At 48.2% G+C, this 18223-nt stretch overlaps 1 protein-coding gene across 1 annotated transcript in view; it reads left to right on the top strand.

Moving 5' to 3' along the window:
- SUSD2 (sushi domain containing 2) overlaps positions 1–18223 on the top strand; it is a 384373-nt gene that overhangs the window by 123080 nt on the left and 243070 nt on the right. Inside the window, exon 2 of the mRNA XM_075324313.1 lies at positions 170–374. Within this exon, the coding sequence (XP_075180428.1) occupies positions 170–374 (205 nt within the window). The remainder of the gene's footprint in view (positions 1–169; positions 375–18223) is intronic.

An 18223-nucleotide genomic window follows, 5' to 3' on the forward strand; every position in this document is an offset into this window, starting at 1 on the left:
TTTGATGTGACAGTCATTCAGAAATTGAGCCAAGTATCATTGAACCGTTATTTTGGAAGTATTTTCTGGATATAATGTTAGCGATTAATATATCTCAATTGTTTATTAATTGTGTTATCTGTTGGTAATTCCAGCAAATCTGAAATATGATGCATGTGTTTCTTCACAGGTGCACTCGATTCGTGCCAGTCACAATGTGGTAGACATCTCCAGAACTGCTCCTGCCATGCCAGTTGTTTGAATCTAGGAAGCTGTTGTACAGATTATCAAAAATTGTGTCTCCAAATTTCTCCCCACTCAGGGACTTTAATGGGAGGAAAGAAGTTTACTATTCTAGATGTAACATTCAGTAAGACTGTAAATGTGACTTGCAGGTAAGTGTGAAAGTGAAGCTTAAACTGAATTTCTATCTTTGAGCACTATTTTGTTAAAAGTTAACTTCATTGTAAAAACTTTTCAAAAGTCAATAGTAAATGCAATATTCGCATATAAGAAGCTTTTTTTCTTCACTTTTGAGTCAACCAAAACTCTGGAACGCTCTACCCCAAGAAATTAGGACAAATCACAACTTACTCAGCTTCAGACGCACCCTAAAGACACATCTTTTTAGGGCGGCCTATCACACTCCGTAATCAGATTCGATTCACATAGTCCCTCTACAACTTCTCACAACATAACTCCACATCAAGCTCCATGGCACCCAAATGCATCTCAAGGCTCTGGCCAACTGGTCCAGAAAACCATTATCTATCCCCCATTTCCGTGAGATGGCTGGATTGTCATAGTAAATAAGCACTTGTACCCCCCACCCCCATATCTCATTGTAGATTGTAAGCTCTCACGAGCAGGGTTGTCTTTTTTTTCCCTCTAAATATTGTATTTTCTATAACTGTTACTTGTTTGTATATGATCCTCCTGAATTGTAAAGCGCTGCGGAATATGTTGGCGCTATAGAAATAAAGATTATTATTATTATTATTATTATTAATTCTTCAATTCTCCCCTCATTTCAGAACTTGCTTCCCACGCTGAAAAAAAACAACCTTGCTCAAAACAAGACAGGGAGGGTACCAGCACTGTTAGATATTGATCTATTATTCTCTATGGAAAAGGAAGGAGGAGGAGGTGTGAGAAAACAATCAGAGGGACACACAAAAAGATTGTGCCCAGCTTTCTAACAAGGCTTTTACCTCACCCTAGATTTGAATTCATATATACAGTACTGTGTATAATTTCCTATATGCTGCTTTTCTCTATCTAAAGAATGAAGAGCAGAAATCTATCCCTGTTGTGAGGTATATGGGAGACATCATAACAGCTAGTCTTCTCCCACCAGATCAGAGTCCATTGAAAATTAAGAGATAGAGATTGCAGAGGGAAGAAATAATTATTCCACATGTACACACAGGATAGCCTTTTCAGAAATTGAAAAGTTTCTTGGAAGTACAGTTACTCTTTAAATGTAAATATTCTGTATTTATTTATTAATATAGTTTTTATAATGGGCTTATCTCTGTTTTCTGATAAAAAGTTATTTCATACCTGCATAGATGTAAATAGCGCTAGAGGCAGCTGATAACTTTGTGCATAATTGTTAATTTGTATTTTTGATGATTAGTTTTATTATTTAATTTATTTTATTATTTTGATAATAGTTTTATTATTGAACAACTATAGTGCTGTCAGTTAGTCCAAGAAGTTAATAAACCTGATGCCTTATTATTTTATTGATGTAAAAGTGTTGCCTACACAGAATATGTATGCTTATTGGGCAACTATTAGAGTGGAGAATTATTATTAACAAAAGGAAAAATGTGAATTTTCCATCTCAGTTGTTTATTTTCATCTGTTAAATTGAGAATTAGAACCAAACAACTCAAAACTAACACAAATAAATTTCTGACCTTTAAAAAAATAAATTATATATACAGTGCTGGCCAAAAGTATTGACACCCCTGCAATTCTGTCAGATAATACTCAGTTTCTTCTTGAAAATTATTGCAATCACAAATTCTTTGGTTATTATTATCTTCATTTAATTTGTCTTCAATGAAAAAAAAAAATTGTCATAAAGCCAAATTGGGTATAATTCCACACCAAACATAAAAAAGGGGGTGGATGGAAGTATTGGCACTGTTTGAAAAATCATGTGATGCTTCTCTAATTTGGCTCTGCATGTAATGCAATCCTGTGGAACCACAGGTCACAGCCAACTTCACATTGCAGAGCACCCACGTCCTTTGTAATACAGCCGGTTGATACCTCACATACCCTCCCCCTCTGTTCAAACCCGTAGGGGAGAGCACTTGCCAACGACCTGGGGCCGCGAGACAGGGTATCCCCGCTGCCATGCCCCACCTATCGAGAGGGCCGTCCAAGGTGCCCAAGAGCACTAGTCCCTGAGACATCGCCCGACACTGTCACCAAACCCTGTCTTGTCAACCTAGGGTTAAGGACGTCCCATTTCCGTTAAGGACCGTTCTCTCCCTGACCCCCTCCCAGGGTCACCGTAGTAGAGAGACACGTCCCCAGTCAAACCTACAGGCCTGTCCGAACCTAGGCTTACTCGTGTACCCCCAGAGCTACTGTCGGGAACTCTAAACTCATAGCGGCCACTATCTACAGTACATCGTAGGTTACTTCTCTGTCGGCGATTCCTTTTATCGCGTGTCTTAACTACTGGACCGACACGCCATCTTTCACTTCTTTCACCTGAACAACGGGTGGAAGACGGCTGCTGTCCCCCACACAGTTGGCGAAGCTGCTCCTCAATTTTCAGGTTTTCTTGCCTCAACCGCTCCATGTCACGTACACGGTGTACCCGATATTCAAGAAGGCTTCGAATGTTTCCAAGACTCTCTACAGTCCCGACACAGACGAACGGAACCATACCAGCTTCCTTGGGTATCTTGCTCTCATTAGCAGCAGGGATTCTTAATCTCACCAATCCCGACTTATTCACCATGTTTTGCATGACTCGTCCGGTTTTTCCAATGACTCTCCCCACCAGAGCCCAGGGTATTTGGACGATATCTTCCGCCAGACTCTGCGCTTTCCTTTTATACTCTAGCTGTCTAGTGGCTTCTTCATTTTGCAGTTGGACCTGCCACTTCATACGAACACATCTGAAGTGCATGTCCTTTAGAATAGCTACCCGCTGCTCAGTAATTTCAGTGGTGGACAATATCACCAACTGTTCAGCCTCTGGGGTACAGTAGACCTCACACGCTTCCACAGCTCTCTTAAATTCGTCATGCATGCACTTGGTGGCACACACTTCTCTTAAGTCCTCAGGTATATCCACCATGCACTTGACGACAGAAGTCTCATTCATCCCTGCCGCTTCCACATGCTTGTCCAGTTTATCTTCCAGAGTCAGCTCTCTTTGGGCCTCCCCTGCTTCAACAAGTTTGGTCAGGATCGACACTCGCAGCTCCATCTGCTCCAAGGCTACCTGGGACCTGGACTGGTACTCTGCCAAGTGACTTTGGAGCTCAGCCACTTCTTTCTCCAGCTCCCTTACTTGACTCTCAGTAGCCTGCCTAAGAAGTGTGTCGTGTTTCAGATGGCCGTTGCTCATCCTCTTGAATGAGTCTTCACTTGCGGACTTCTCTGGTCTACGACACACTATTTCCGAGGCTTCTTCCGCCTCTATACCTCTGGCCTTTCCATGGGGTGCAACTTTGTCATAGTCACCCCTCTCTTGGGTCTCAGCTGCTTCACCTTCAGCCGCCTCACCGATAGGTGGCTCGTCAGCTCGCTCAGAAGCGGGAGAGGATTCAGCTTTCAACTCTGGGGTCGGCTCCTTCTCCATGGCTTTATCGCACGGACCACTGTTGTCCCGATTTATCAGTTTCTCTGGCAGCACGTCACCGCTTGCCAGTGTACCCGCCTCAGCTTCAGAACCTTTGGGTTCTTACTCTCCTTACCCATGACCTTCTCTATATCCTCCATCTTGGTTTTACCAAGTAGGTCAGGCAGGCTCTCAGTCCTGGATGAGACCTCTGGTCCAGACTTCACCTCCTCAGAGGCTCTCTTCACTTCAGCGCCAGCTGTTTCTTGGGTCTTCACTGCATTACCTTCAACTTCCTCTGGGGTCTCTGCAGTGTCACCCTCAGCCTGGGTGTCACACCCTTCAACAGGGCACACTGTTCCTTTTAGAGATTTGGGCCTTAAGTCGCTGTCATCCACCCCAGCACCCGGTAGTTCACCAGTCTGCTCACCATGACTGTTGGGGATTATTCCTCCCCTCACTCTCCAGGATTCCATTTCCTATACCACTCTCGCTTGACAGACTATCAGCTACACCCGGGGAAAACATAGGGACCACCCCCATTACGTCCTTGGTTGGCTCCTTTTCTGCGTTTTCACCCTGCTGATTTCTGTCGTTACAATGTGTCAGTTCTTTCTCTGATTCCTCTTTCTTTTGTAGGATATCACCGTCTGACTCTACCGTAGCAGTTGTTACTGGCACCATGTCTTCATTAACCAGGCATGTCACTTTCTCTGCACCCTCAGACGGCATACACTGTGCCCCCTCTCGGCGCTTATTACGTCTTCGGCGTCGGGAGGAAGTTTTACCCTTCTCGCCCACCTGTACCTCACTGTACTCGTTTGTCACCTTTCTAGAGTCAGTGTCTTTACTGGAGTCATCATCACTCCCCCTGGTGTCCTGGACTATCATGTCACCACTTAACCAGATATCTGCCTCCCTTTCTGGAGCTACCCCGTTTTTAACGGTCACACTATCGGTTATTCCCTTAGTCCTTATGTCACTAAGTTGGGTCCGTCCATCATTTTCTTTGGTCACCCCTAACTTAGGACAGTCAATTTTAGGAGGTTCTATCTTCTCCTTACCACACATAACTGCACAAGAAGGACCCCTTTTAACCTCATACGGTAAAGAGGCTTTCTTAGGGGGGTGCCGACTCATTCCCATGCAATCGGCCTCTGTCTTCCATAAGTCCTTAAACAACTCACAGTCCTGTCCTATGATAATTGGATAGATTAAATCCCGAACCACACCCACGTCTGGGCGCCCCATACGGTCGGGCGTCTGAATCATCACTCTGGCCAGAGGATATTCTTTAGTGGTCCCATGCACACAGCTTCCTTCTATTGTCCTACCATCCATAAAATGGAGATTGGGTATGGGTCTCACTAAGGTCAAACGGCTCCCCGGGTCTAACAGACCAAACACACGTAGCCCATTCAAGTCCACGGAGCACTTCTGTGGCCTCACATCGGATGGATAGCCTATACTGCAGGTAGGACATAGGTAAGGCGAACCCCATTGCCTCTTGCTATAGTCCACCTGTTCGGCTTGAGAATGCTCCACCCCCTTGTGGGTCATCAGCGCTTTCTGAGGTGCCGCCCCCTGTTGGGTAACCACCCCCTTCCAGGACTCCATCCCCTTTTGGGTAACCATTCCCTTCTGGGACTCCGCCCCCTTTTTGGTAACCTCCCCCTTCTGGGACTCCGCCCCCTTTTGGGCAACCATTCCCTTCTGGGACTCCGCCCCCTTTTGGGTTACCACCAACTTCTGAGACTCCGCCCCCTTTTGGGTAACCATTCCCTTCTGGGACTCCGCCCCCGTTTGCAGTTTCCATGCAATGTCCTTAGCTCCCAGTTCACACCATTCGCCCTTATCTCCCTGGGCACCCAGTGTCCATACTGGCCCCCAAAGGGAATGCTCAAACTGGTCCATGGCTGCGACATCGCTACACACTGACAGCTCCTGCTGTTCCCGGACCAGGAACTGGTACAGCTCCTCCACAACATCCGCAGGGACCATTCCCTCTTTTTGGCTTTCAGTCCCCACTGCTGTCACTGGACCTCCTGGCACATGCTGTTGGTGCTGATGGCTCTGCAGCAGCTGGTTCAGGAGCTCTAGCCAAGGTTCCTTCCAGCACCCAGGGCCCTCTGCAGACCCCTGTCGGTCTCTCCTCCAGGAGAGATTCGGCCCTACAGCCCTGGCCTGGCTGCACTCACCTCAGTCTCAACTCAGAGCCCTGTGTTCAGCCTCCACATAGGCTGATACACCCAGAGCTCCCTGCTCTGCTCTCACTCGTCTCCAGCATACACACTGGAAGTCTAGAGCCAGTCTCTCTCTAGACTGCCCTAGACACACTCCACCCAGGTTCAGAGACAGGATTGCTTTAACCCCTGGAGCCACACCCACAGGTTGTAAGGAGTGTGTAATCAGCATCACACACTCTTCCATGGCTCTGCATGTGTGGCGCCCCTGACCTGGTCAGGCACCACTGAGTACTGCACCCATGCTGGGGACAGTACAATACAGGTAATCCAGAAGGCTGACTGGGGTGTGGTACACAGGCGCATAGTAATCAGCTCTCACACATGTACCCATGAGAGGACCCCTGGGGATCCCAGGAGGGGGAAAAGCCTTGACCTTCACTGGAATAGTGGAGGGGGCCAAAAGCCTCCATCTCCTCTCAAGGGGTGTGGTAAGAGAATCTGGTTGCTAGGTGGCGTAGGCAAGAACAGGAGAGGAGGGGCAGTGAGTCAGTTAGAGGAGAACTCCAGAGGGCTCAGTGAGGAGCAGACCTGTGGGGTTGATGCTGTCTAACAGCGCCCGCGCAGTGGCTACTGACGGGGGAGAACGGTCAACTAGGAGTTCTACCTGAAAGCCAGCTTCAGCTAGAGAGAAAGCACGGAGTGGGAAGTAAGGAGACTGCTAGAGAGCACCAGGCCCAACCGGGCGGCAGATCCCGAAGCGAAGATAGATCCAGCTTTCTTCTGCTAAACCTGCCGGTGTGGGGCTCTCAAAGCCCACACCACAACACCACAAAAGCCGCAGCCACGTAACCGCAGTGAGGGCCCATAGGTCACAGGAGGCAAGAAGCTGGAGTGGCCTGGTCCGGGGAACAAGCAAACGGCAAACAAAAGGGGGAGAGAGGCTGCAGCATCTTCCCTGGGCGACCCCCATAGGGACTAAAAGTCGGGGTCACCCCAAACCACCAAGGGCTAAGGAAGGCGAGTTGGTAGTCACCCTCATAAAGTCAGCCTGAAGGATACCTGGTTCCCATCTGGTTCATCCCAGCTACGCCCGGGCTACTCACCCTGCCATCAAATGTGAGTAAAGCCCTTGAAAGACAATTCTGCCTGTGTGGAGTTATTCTGCGCCTTGTGGTACTACAAACCTACACCGGGCCCTGGGGCTTGCCTCACTCTCAGGAGGCTACTCCAACTAACTGCACACACCATCAGCCCCAGGCGTCCCCTAACCTGCAGTGGCGGTCCCTACTGGCCGCAATACTGAGAGTGGCGTCACGATCAAAACCGAAGATTTCCTACCTGTGACCAGCACCAGCTACGTGGAGTCCCTGAAGGTATGCACCGATACTGCACATGCGGGGCTTCACATCTGGCGTCACGAACAGGATAAGGACTAGACCTGTTCAGACAGGTGACCATGTGCCTGGGCGGTCCGCTTGAAAAATTGGAAGCGCCGCCATATTGCCACCATGAAAAGCGCGCTGAAAAACAACAGCAGCCCGCGCTGGAAGAAGTTACCGCCCACGAAGAGGTGTGGCTACCCAGAGATCCCCTGCAGAGTTCTGAGCTTGCCAGCGAAGGGAGCGGAAGCGTCCGGAGACGGCGGAGCAGAAGAGAAGCCAGCAGCTTGCTAATGAAGATGGCGTCTGAGAGCAGAGACTCAGAGCCAGGCTCCGCTGCCTGGTGGTGTCGGGAGCTCGCCGAGTTCTGCGATCAACTGGAAGCCAGGGTCGGAAGGCTGATCAGAGAGGGACGCGAGGAGTTCCTATGGATGACCGCGGCGGTTCGGGCCTACGAGGAGAGAGCCGCGCACCGAGTGCCAGATCGGGCGGTGACGACTCAGACCCCGATGCTGCCACCGATGGGTGAGTCCAGTATTACCCCTGCCGGCCCGGATGCCCCGACCCCTGCTGCCACGCCCGCGGTCCCTGAAGAGGCGCCCGGCGCGGCGACGCTGAACCAGGCCGCAGCCACGCCAGGTGCGGCCCGCCAAGCCCAGGCCGCCGCAGCGATGCCCTGCTCGGCCCGCCAAGCCCCGGCCGCCGCAGCGATGCCCTGCTCGGCCCGCCAAGCCCCGGCCGCCGCAGCGATGCCCTGCTCGGCCCACCAAGACCCGGTCCCTGCAGCGATGCCCAGCCCAGCCTGCACAGACCCCATCGCAGCTGCGACGCCGATCCAGGCCGCCGCCATACAGGGCGCGGCCCGCCAAGACCAGGCCGCCGCCATACAGGGCGCGGCCCGCCAAGACCAGGCCGCCGCCAAACAGGGCGCGGCCCGCCAAGACCAGGCCGCCGCCATGCCAGGCGCGGCCCGCCAAGACAAGGCTGACGTACCATTTACCCCGGCCTGCAAGGCCAGAGCAGACAAGGCTCCCCAGGTTCAGGAAGTCCCTGCTAGGCAATCCCTGGTAGGTGAGGACTCCGCATACTGGCAGCTAAAAGCCGACCTGGAAGCTAAGTTCCCACGGGAGATGGTGGAGCGGTACATGCTCCCTCCGCACACCCCAAAGAGCATCCCGACAGCTCCTGCAGCAACCACGGCAAAGAGTTCCCCACCTGGGCCGGCAGAAAGAAGTCCATCCCCAGCACTGCTACCCAAGGAGTGCCAGGAAGAACTAAGGGGGGGAGGAGGCCAGGAAGCTGAGAGGCTGACTCCAGAGCCATACCCAGAGCCAGAGATGCTGCCCTATTCTCGCTGGGATGAGGAAGATTTGACACCATCTGCAGAAGAAGAACTGCCCAAAAGCCTTACCTGGGAGTTTGTGAGCTGCACCCTACAGAATCCAGCCCGTAAGACACACCGCAACAGAACGCAACTATCCCCTGCACCGTCATCCCCAGAGCAGAGAGAAGTCACCGTCAGAGACCTGCAAGAAAAACGAGCCCTGAGAAGGTCCAAAGCCCAGGCCAGAGGACCCCTTTTCAGAGGAGTAGTGGAGGATTTTAATCTGAGAAGTGGATATGGATTCATCGTAGCACCTGGTATCAAGGAAGGGATATTTGTCAACAGAAGAGATGTGAGAGCTCATCTGCCTCGAGGACACCCTGGCAGAAATCTAAAGATGGGAGATTCAGTCCAGTTTACTATGCATGAAGGCGAAAGAGGATTGTATGCGCTTGACGTAGCACTATGTACCAGCAAACCTTACAGCCACCCCATGCTACAAGAAAGAAAAGACAAAGAACCTACGGATGAAACGACCACAGACGACGACAAAGAGCAGGAAAGCAGCAGGTGCCACCGCCATACAGGCTCAAGCCCTGGTAAAGAGGAGTAAAGTAAAGTAAAGTAAGAAGTACAGAAGTTAGAGTTTTGAAAAGTTTTGTTTTGCAACGTTCACGTTTAAGCATGTGCCCACAAAAACTATTGTGAGAAAAACCATAAACCTTAAGGCTATGAACTGGCTATAGCCACAAACTCTCGCAGTGTAAATAGTTACACCAGAGGGCACCACCACCACCAGAGTCAGCCTGTTTAGGGGCTTGGCTCGTCTGCAACCAGGAGGAGCCCGTCCGTATATAGGGCCTTGGCTCACCTGCAACCAGAGAGCACGCCTGTTTATGGGGCCTTGGCTCACCACCACAAAGAGGGTACCTGGTCAGCACCAACTGTGGAGGCCGCCTCTGCATCCTGCCAGAAGAGGCTGAAGGCGCGGATCCACCAAGCCAGGTATACCCTGAAGACCACCAGCCCATGTAAGCCGCCTCTACATCCTGCCAGAAGTGGCTGAAGTCGCGGCCAACGTGAAAGGGTTTTGGGTGGGTTAACGGACTTGTGGGTGGAGGGTGGTGATGTATGGTACCTGGTGCTTTTAAAAATGTTTTACATGTTTTAATGTTTTATGCATTTTAAAATGTTGTCTTGCAGCCCGAGGACGTGCTGGTGATAACTAAGGGGGAATGTGGCGCCCCTGACCTGGTCAGGCACCACTGAGTACTGCACCCATGCTGGGGACAGTACAATACAGGTAATCCAGAAGGCTGACTGGGGTGTGGTACACAGGCGCATAGTAATCAGCTCTCACACATGTACCCATGAGAGGACCCCTGGGGATCCCAGGAGGGGGAAAAGCCTTGACCTTCACTGGAATAGTGGAGGGGGCCAAAAGCCTCCATCTCCTCTCAAGGGGTGTGGTAAGAGAATCTGGTTGCTAGGTGGCGTAGGCAAGAACAGGAGAGGAGGGGCAGTGAGTCAGTTAGAGGAGAACTCCAGAGGGCTCAGTGAGGAGCAGACCTGTGGGGTTGATGCTGTCTAACAGCGCCCGCGCAGTGGCTACTGACGGGGGAGAACGGTCAACTAGGAGTGCTACCTGAAAGCCAGCTTCAGCTAGAGAGAAAGCACGGAGTGGGAAGTAAGGAGACTGCTAGAGAGCACCAGGCCCAACCGGGCGGCAGATCCCGAAGCGAAGATAGATCCAGCTTTCTTCTGCTAAACCTGCCGGTGTGGGGCTCTCAAAGCCCACACCACAACACCACAAAAGCCGCAGCCACGTAACCGCAGTGAGGGCCCATAGGTCACAGGAGGCAAGAAGCTGGAGTGGCCTGGTCCGGGGAACAAGCAAACGGCAAACAAAAGGGGGAGAGAGGCTGCAGCATCTTCCCTGGGCGACCCCCATAGGGACTAAAAGTCGGGGTCACCCCAAACCACCAAGGGCTAAGGAAGGCGAGTTGGTAGTCACCCTCATAAAGTCAGCCTGAAGGATACCTGGTTCCCATCTGGTTCATCCCAGCTACTCCCGGGCTACTCACCCTGCCATCAAATGTGAGTAAAGCCCTTGAAAGACAATTCTGCCTGTGTGGAGTTATTCTGCGCCTTGTGGTACTACAAACCTACACCGGGCCCTGGGGCTTGCCTCACTCTCAGGAGGCTACTCCAACTAACTGCACACACCATCAGCCCCAGGCGTCCCCTAACCTGCAGTGGCGGTCCCTACTGGCCGCAATACTGAGAGTGGCGTCACGATCAAAACCGAAGATTTCCTACCTGTGACCAGCACCAGCTACGTGGAGTCCCTGAAGGTATGCACCGATACTGCACATGCGGGGCTTCACACATGTAATGCAATCCCGTGGAACCATGGGTCCCAACAGCCGGTTGATACCTCACAATATATACACAGTATATATATATCTATATATATAGATATATATATATATATATATATATATATATATATATATATCTCTATATATATATATAGATATATATATATATATCTATATATATATATATATATATATATATATATATATATATATATATATATATCAGAAACCACTATAGCCACCTTTATGTTTCATACCAGTCATTCATCTTCCATCCATGGAGTGGGTCAGCTTCCTGATTTGTTAACAAGCAACATTTTTGGGCAGCACCAACCACAGCCTCCTAGACATTGTTCAGAGAGGTGACTGTTTTCCTTTCTTTTCAGTGTAAATCTCCCCTTTAAGAAGGGCCTTCAAGTTCTCAAAAGGGTTTAGGCGAGGAAGTGACCATGTCATTATTCTTTCTTGTTTAAAACCTTTGCTTTCTAGCTAAGCTTTGGAGTACTTTGACACATGAGATGGAGCATTGTCCTGCATAAAAATCATGGTCTTCTTTAAAGATGCAGTCTTTTTCCTGTACCATTGCTTAAAAAAAGTGTCTTCTAAAAACTGGCATCCTTTTTACGAAAATGATGCAGGGGACGTCATGCACATTGCCGACCATAATATCGTACATGCGCAAACACCACATTGACTCACACGAGTGCGAAATGCGCCTGCGCAAGCTGGGGGACTGACTGCCAGAGATTTGGCCGAGCAGCGTGCATGATGATGGCGGCGTCATCACGTCAATCATGAAAGGAGGATGGCGAAGAAGGCAACAAGTAGGGTCAGGAGACGAAATTGTGCACACCCATCTGAGCCCCACAGGTCATTAGCATACCTAACGGTCAGGTTTTATAAAGTTATATTCAGGGTCTGCAAGGGGAGTCAGGGCACAAGGTACACCTTCATAGAATGCAGCCCGGAAGCTGCAGAAGGTGACACTTTTGGTTTCATAGTGAAAAAACTGGTGACAGGTTCCCTTTAAAGCCAACTGGATTCTTTACACCGTGTGCAGAATTACTAGACAAGTTGTATTTTAGAGGATTTTTTTTATTATTGATCAACTACTATGTTCTCAATCAACCCAAAAGACTCATAAATATCAAAGCTTAATATTTTTGGAAGTTGGAGTGTGCTTTTTTAGATTTGGCTATCTTAGGAGAATATCTGTTTCTGCAGGTAACTATTACTGTGCAGAATTATTAGGCAACTTAAAAACCAAATATATTCCCATCTCACTTGTTTATTTTCACCAGGTAAACCAATATAACTGCACAAAATTTTGAAATAAACATTTCTGACATGCAAAAACAAAACCCAAAAAAATGAGTGACCAATATAGCCACCTTTCTTTATGATGACACTCAACAGCCTACCATCCATAGATTCTGTCAGTTGCTTGATCAGTTTACGATCAACATTGCATGCAGCAGCCACCACAGCCTCCCAGACACTGTTCCGAGAGGTGTACTGTTTTCCCTCCCTGTAGATCTCACATTTTATGAGGGATCACAGGTTCTCTATGGTGTTCAGATCAGGTGAACAAAGGGACCATGCCATTGTTTTTTCATCTTTTAGACCTTTACTAGCCAGCCATGCTGTGGAGTAGTTGAATGCATGTGATGGAGCATTGTCCTGTATGAAAATCATGTTTTTCTTGAACGATACCGACTTCTTCCTGTACCACTGCTTCAAGAAGTTGTCTTCCAGAAACTGGGAGTGGAGCTTCACTCCATCCTCAACCCGAAAAGGTCTCACAAGTTCATCTTTGATGATACCAGCCTATACCAGTACCCCACCTCCACCTTGCTTGCGTCTGAGTCGGAGTGGAGCTCTCTGCCCTTTACTGATCCAGCCTCTGGCCCATCCATCTGGCCCATCAAGAGTCACTCTCATTTCATTAGTCCGTAAAACCTTTAAAAAATCAGTCTTAAGATATTTTTTGGCCCAGTCTTCACGTTTTATCTTATGTCTCTTATTCAAAGGTGATCATTTTTCAGCCTTCCTTACCTTGGCCATGTCCCTGAGTATGGCACACCTTGTGCTTTTTGGTACTCCAGTAACGTTGTAGCTCTGAAATATGGCCAAACTGGTGGCAAATGGCATCTTGGCAGCTTCACGCTTGATTTTCCTCAATTCATGGGCAGTTATTTTGCGCCTTTTTTGCCCAACACGCTTCTTGCGACCCTGTTGGCAATTTGCCATGAAACGCTTGATTGTTCGGTGATCACGCTTAAAAAATTTGGCAATTTCAGGACTGCTGCATCCCTCTGCAAGACATCTCACAATTTTGGACTTTTCAGAGCCCGTCAAATCTCTCTTCTGACCCATTAAGCCAAAGGAAAGGAGGTTGCCTAATAATTAATCACACCTTATATAGGGTGTTGATGTCATTACACCACACCCCTCCTCATTACAGGGATGCACATCACCTGATTTACTTAAGGCTTGAAACACACATCCGTGAAACACGTGCGTGTTTGGTCCGTTTCCGTGTATACTGGAGACACGGCCAAACGTGCACCAATGTTACTATATCTCTGCGGTTACAATTGCGTTTTTGGTTATGTCCGTGAGTCCGTCTCCGTGATGCGTTTTTTGGTCCGTGTCTCACGCCAGCATGTCCGTTTTATTCACGCAACACGCAGCACGGACCCAATGAAAGTCAATGGGTCTGTGCGCACGTCCGAGTGACACGGACGCATCTCTGTTTGTTCCCTGTATGTTTTGTGCTTTTTTCATGTGATGTCAGTCTTTTTTCTTTTTATGTTTCGTTCTCTCCCTCAGTCCGTCGGTCGGTCTCTATGTCTGTCTGTCCCTCTAGCTGTCTGTCGGTCAGTTCCCCCCTCTCTCATACTTACCATTCCCCGATCTCCGGCGCGGCGCTGCACGGCTGTTATAAAAACTCCGGCGGCTTTTCCTCTTTTGAAAAAGCCGGCCGCCCATTAATCAATCTCGTATTCCCTGCTTTACCCGCCCACCGGCGGCTGTGATTGGTTGCAGTGTGACACGCCCACCACGCTGAGTGACAGGTGTCACACTGCACCCAATCACAGCAGCCGGTGGGCGTGTCTATACTGTGCATTGAAAAAAATAAATAAATAATTAAAAAAAACGGCGTGCGGTCCCCCCCCCCCCCCATTTTAATACCAGCCAGATAAAGCCATACGGCTGAAGGCTGGTATTCTCAGGATGGGGAGCTCCACGTTATGGGGGGCCCCCCACCCTAACAATATCAGTCAGCAGCCGCCCAGAATTGCCGCATACATTATATGCGACAGTTCTGGGGCTGTACCCGGCTCTTCCCGATTTACCCTGGTGCGTTGGCAAATCGGGGTAATAAGGAGTTATTGGCAGCCCATAGCTGCCAATAAGTCCTAGATTAATCATGTCAGGCGTCTCCCCGAGATACCTTCCATGATTAATCTGTAAATTACAGTAAAAAAACACACACACCCGAAAAAATCCTTTATTTGAAATAAAAAACACAAACAAATTCCCTCATTACCAATTTATTAACCCCGACAAACCCTCCATGTCCGGCGTACTCCACGGACCTCCAGCGTCGCATCCAGCTCTGCTGCATGGAGGTGACAGGAGCAGCAGAAGACACCGCCGCTCCGGTCACCTCCACGCAGCTAATGAGATGAGTAGCGCGATCAGCTGCTGTCAGTCAGGTAACTCGCGGCCACCGCTGGATCCAGCGGTGGCCGCGGGTAACCTCAGTGACAGCAGCTGATCGCGCTACTCATCTCATTAGCTGCGTGGTGGTGACCGGAGCGGCGGTGTCTTCTGCTGCTCCTGTCACCTCCATGCAGCAGAGCTGGATGCGACGCTGTAGGTCCGTGGAGTACGCCGGACATGGAGGGTTTGTCGGGGTTAATAAATTGGTAATGAGGGAATTTGTTTGTGTTTTTTATTTCAAATAAAGGATTTTTTCGGGTGTGTGTGTTTTTTTACTGTAATTTACAGATTAATCATGGAAGGTATCTCGGGGAGACGCCTGACATAATTAATCTAGGACTTATTGGCAGCTATGGGCTTCCAATAACTCCTTATTACCCCGATTTGCCAACGCACCAGGGTAAATCGGGAAGAGCCGGGTACAGCCCCAGAACTGTCGCATATAATGTATGCGGCAATTCTGGGCGGCTGCTGACTGATATTGTTAGGCTGGGGGGCTCCCCATAACGTGGAGCTCCCCATCCTGAGAATACCAGCCTTCAGCCGTATGGCTTTATCTGGCTGGTATTAAAATGGGGGGGGACCGCACGCCGTTTTTTTTAATTATTTATTTATTTTTTTCAATGCACAGTATAGACACGCCCACCGGCTGCTGTGATTGGGTGCAGTGTGACACCTGTCACTCAGCGTGGTGGGTGTGTCTCACTGCAACCAATCACAGCCGCCGGTGGGCGGGTAAAGCAGGGAATACGAGATTGATTAATGGGCGGCCGGCTTTTTCAAATTAGAAAAAGCCGCCGAAGCAGTGTGAACGCCGTGCAGCGCCGGTGATCGGGGTACGGTGAGTATGAGAGAGGGGGGGACACTTCAGTCACTCGGGGGATTAGCGGTCACCGGTGAATCCTTCACAGGTGACCGCTAATCAGTACACGGCACACAGACAGAGCCGCAGCATGACTATGAAGTCGGGTGAAGTTCACCCGAGTTCATTCTCATCCCGCTACTCTGTCTTCCGACATGTAGTAACGACATTTTGCATCACACACGTACATTTCACACGGACAACACATACACATGTCAGTTATTTCACTCACGCACACACGGACATTCCACACGCACATACGGCTAGCATACGGGATACACACGCAGGCCACACATACCATAAAAACGGACCTAAAAAACGGAAAACGGACCCGAAAAACGGCCCGTTTTACACGGACGTGGTTTTCACGGATGTGTGGCGGAGTCCTAATTGGTAGTTGGCTCTCAAGCCTATACAGCTTGGAGTAGGACAACATGTATAAAAAGTATCATGTGATCAAAATACTCATTTGCCTGCACACACTGTAAACATTAAAGAGGACCAACCACCAGGATTTTCCTATATAAATTGAAGCCAATGCTATAGTGTACTGATGCTATCATGCTGATTCTATACATACCTTTAGTTGTGAGATCGGAGGTATACTTTTTGAAATATAGGGAAGTAAAGTTTGTGAAATACAGTACATTGTTACTTGATGATCGATTCTGCAGAATATCTAATAGGTGGGTTGGGTTTTGATAGTTATTCCTGCCCCTGTTTACCTGCGTGTCCTTCCACCCGCTGTCCTTCCTCCCTTCTTCCTCCTCCTGTAATAACAGAGATAGGGGATGGAAGGACAGGCAGGCAGAAAGGGGCAGGAATCACTATCGAAACCCAACCCACCTATTAGATATTTTGCAGCACTACCAGTATAGCACTGGCTTTAGTTGATATATGAAAATCCTGCTGGTTGGTCCTCTTTAAGTCAAATGATAAATTACAAGAGAATTCATTGAACAGAATTGAAAAATGGATATATACACGTGGTCAAAATTGTCAGTAACCCTCATTTAATGTAAGAAAAACTCACAATGGTCACAGAAATAACTTAAATCTGACAAAAGTAATAATGAATACAAAATCTATGAAAATGAACAAAGTCAGACATTGCTTTTCAACCATGCGTCCACAGAATTTTTTGAAAAATAAAACTCATGAAACAGGCCTGGACAGAAATTATGGTACCTCCTGAAAATAATGTGACAAAAGGGACATGTTAAATCAAGGTGTGTCCACTAATTAGCATCACAGGTGTCTACAATCTTGTAATCAGTCATTGGGCCTGTATATAGGGCTACAGATACTCACTGTGCTGTTTAGTGACATGATGTGTACCACACTCAACGTGGACCAGAGGAAGCAAAGGAAAGAGTTGTCTCAGGAGATTAGAAAGAAAATTTATTGACAAGCATGTTAAAAGGCAAAGGTTATAAGACCATCTCCAAGCAGCTTGTTGTTCCTGTGACTACAGTTGCACATATTATTCAGAAATGTAAGATCCATGGGACTGTAGCCAACCTCGCTGGATGTGGCCGCAGGAGGAAAATTGATGACAAATCAAAGAGATGGATAATAGAAATGGTAACAAAAAAGCCCAGAAAAACTTCTAAAGAGGATAAAATTGAACTTCAAGCTCAAGGAACATCAGTGTCAGATCGCACCATCCGTCATTGTTTGAGCCAAAGTGGACTTCATGGGAGGACACCATTGTTGAAAAAAAATTATAAAAAAGCCAGACTCGAATTTTCCAAACTAAATGTTGACAAGCCACAAAGCTTCTGGGAGAATGTCCTATGGACAGATGAGACAAAAATTGAACTTTTTGGGAAGGCACACCAGCTCTATGTTCACAGATGGAAAAATTAAGCATATCAAGAAAAGAACACTGTCCATACTGTGAAACGTGGAAAAGGCTGTGTTATGTTCTGGGGCTGCTTTGCAGCATCTGGCACAGGGTGTCTTGAATCTGTGCAGGGTACTATGAAATCTCAAGACTATCAAGGGATTCTCGAGAGAAATGTGCTGCCCAGTGTCAAAAAGCTTGGTCTCAGTTGCAGGTCATGGGTCTTGCAACACGATAATGACCCAAAACACAACTAAAAACACCTAGGAATGGCTAAGAAGAAAACATTGGACCATTCTGAAGTGGCCTTCTATGATCCCTGACCTAAATCCTATTGAGCATCTTTGGAAAGAGTTGGAACATGCCATCTGGAAAAGGCAACCTTCAAACATGAGGCAACTGGAGCAGTTTGCTTTTGAGGAGTGGCCAAAATGCCTGTCGAGAGGAGCAGAAGTCTCATTGACAATTACAGGAATCGTTTCATTGCAGTGATTGCCTCAAAAGGTTGTACCACCGAATATTAAGTTAAGGGTACCATCATTTCTGTCCAGGCCTATTTCATGAGTTTTATTTATTTTTATTTTTTTTTTTTAAATCTGTGGAAGCAGAAAAGCAATGTCTGACTTTCATTTGTTCATTTTCATAGATTTTTTATTTATTATTACCTTTGTCAGATTCAAGATATTTCTTTGACCATTGTGGGTTTTTCTTTCATTAAACAAG

The sequence above is a fragment of the Anomaloglossus baeobatrachus genome, chromosome 1 (genome assembly GCF_048569485.1).
Source record: "Anomaloglossus baeobatrachus isolate aAnoBae1 chromosome 1, aAnoBae1.hap1, whole genome shotgun sequence".
Taxonomy (NCBI): domain Eukaryota; kingdom Metazoa; phylum Chordata; class Amphibia; order Anura; family Aromobatidae; genus Anomaloglossus; species Anomaloglossus baeobatrachus.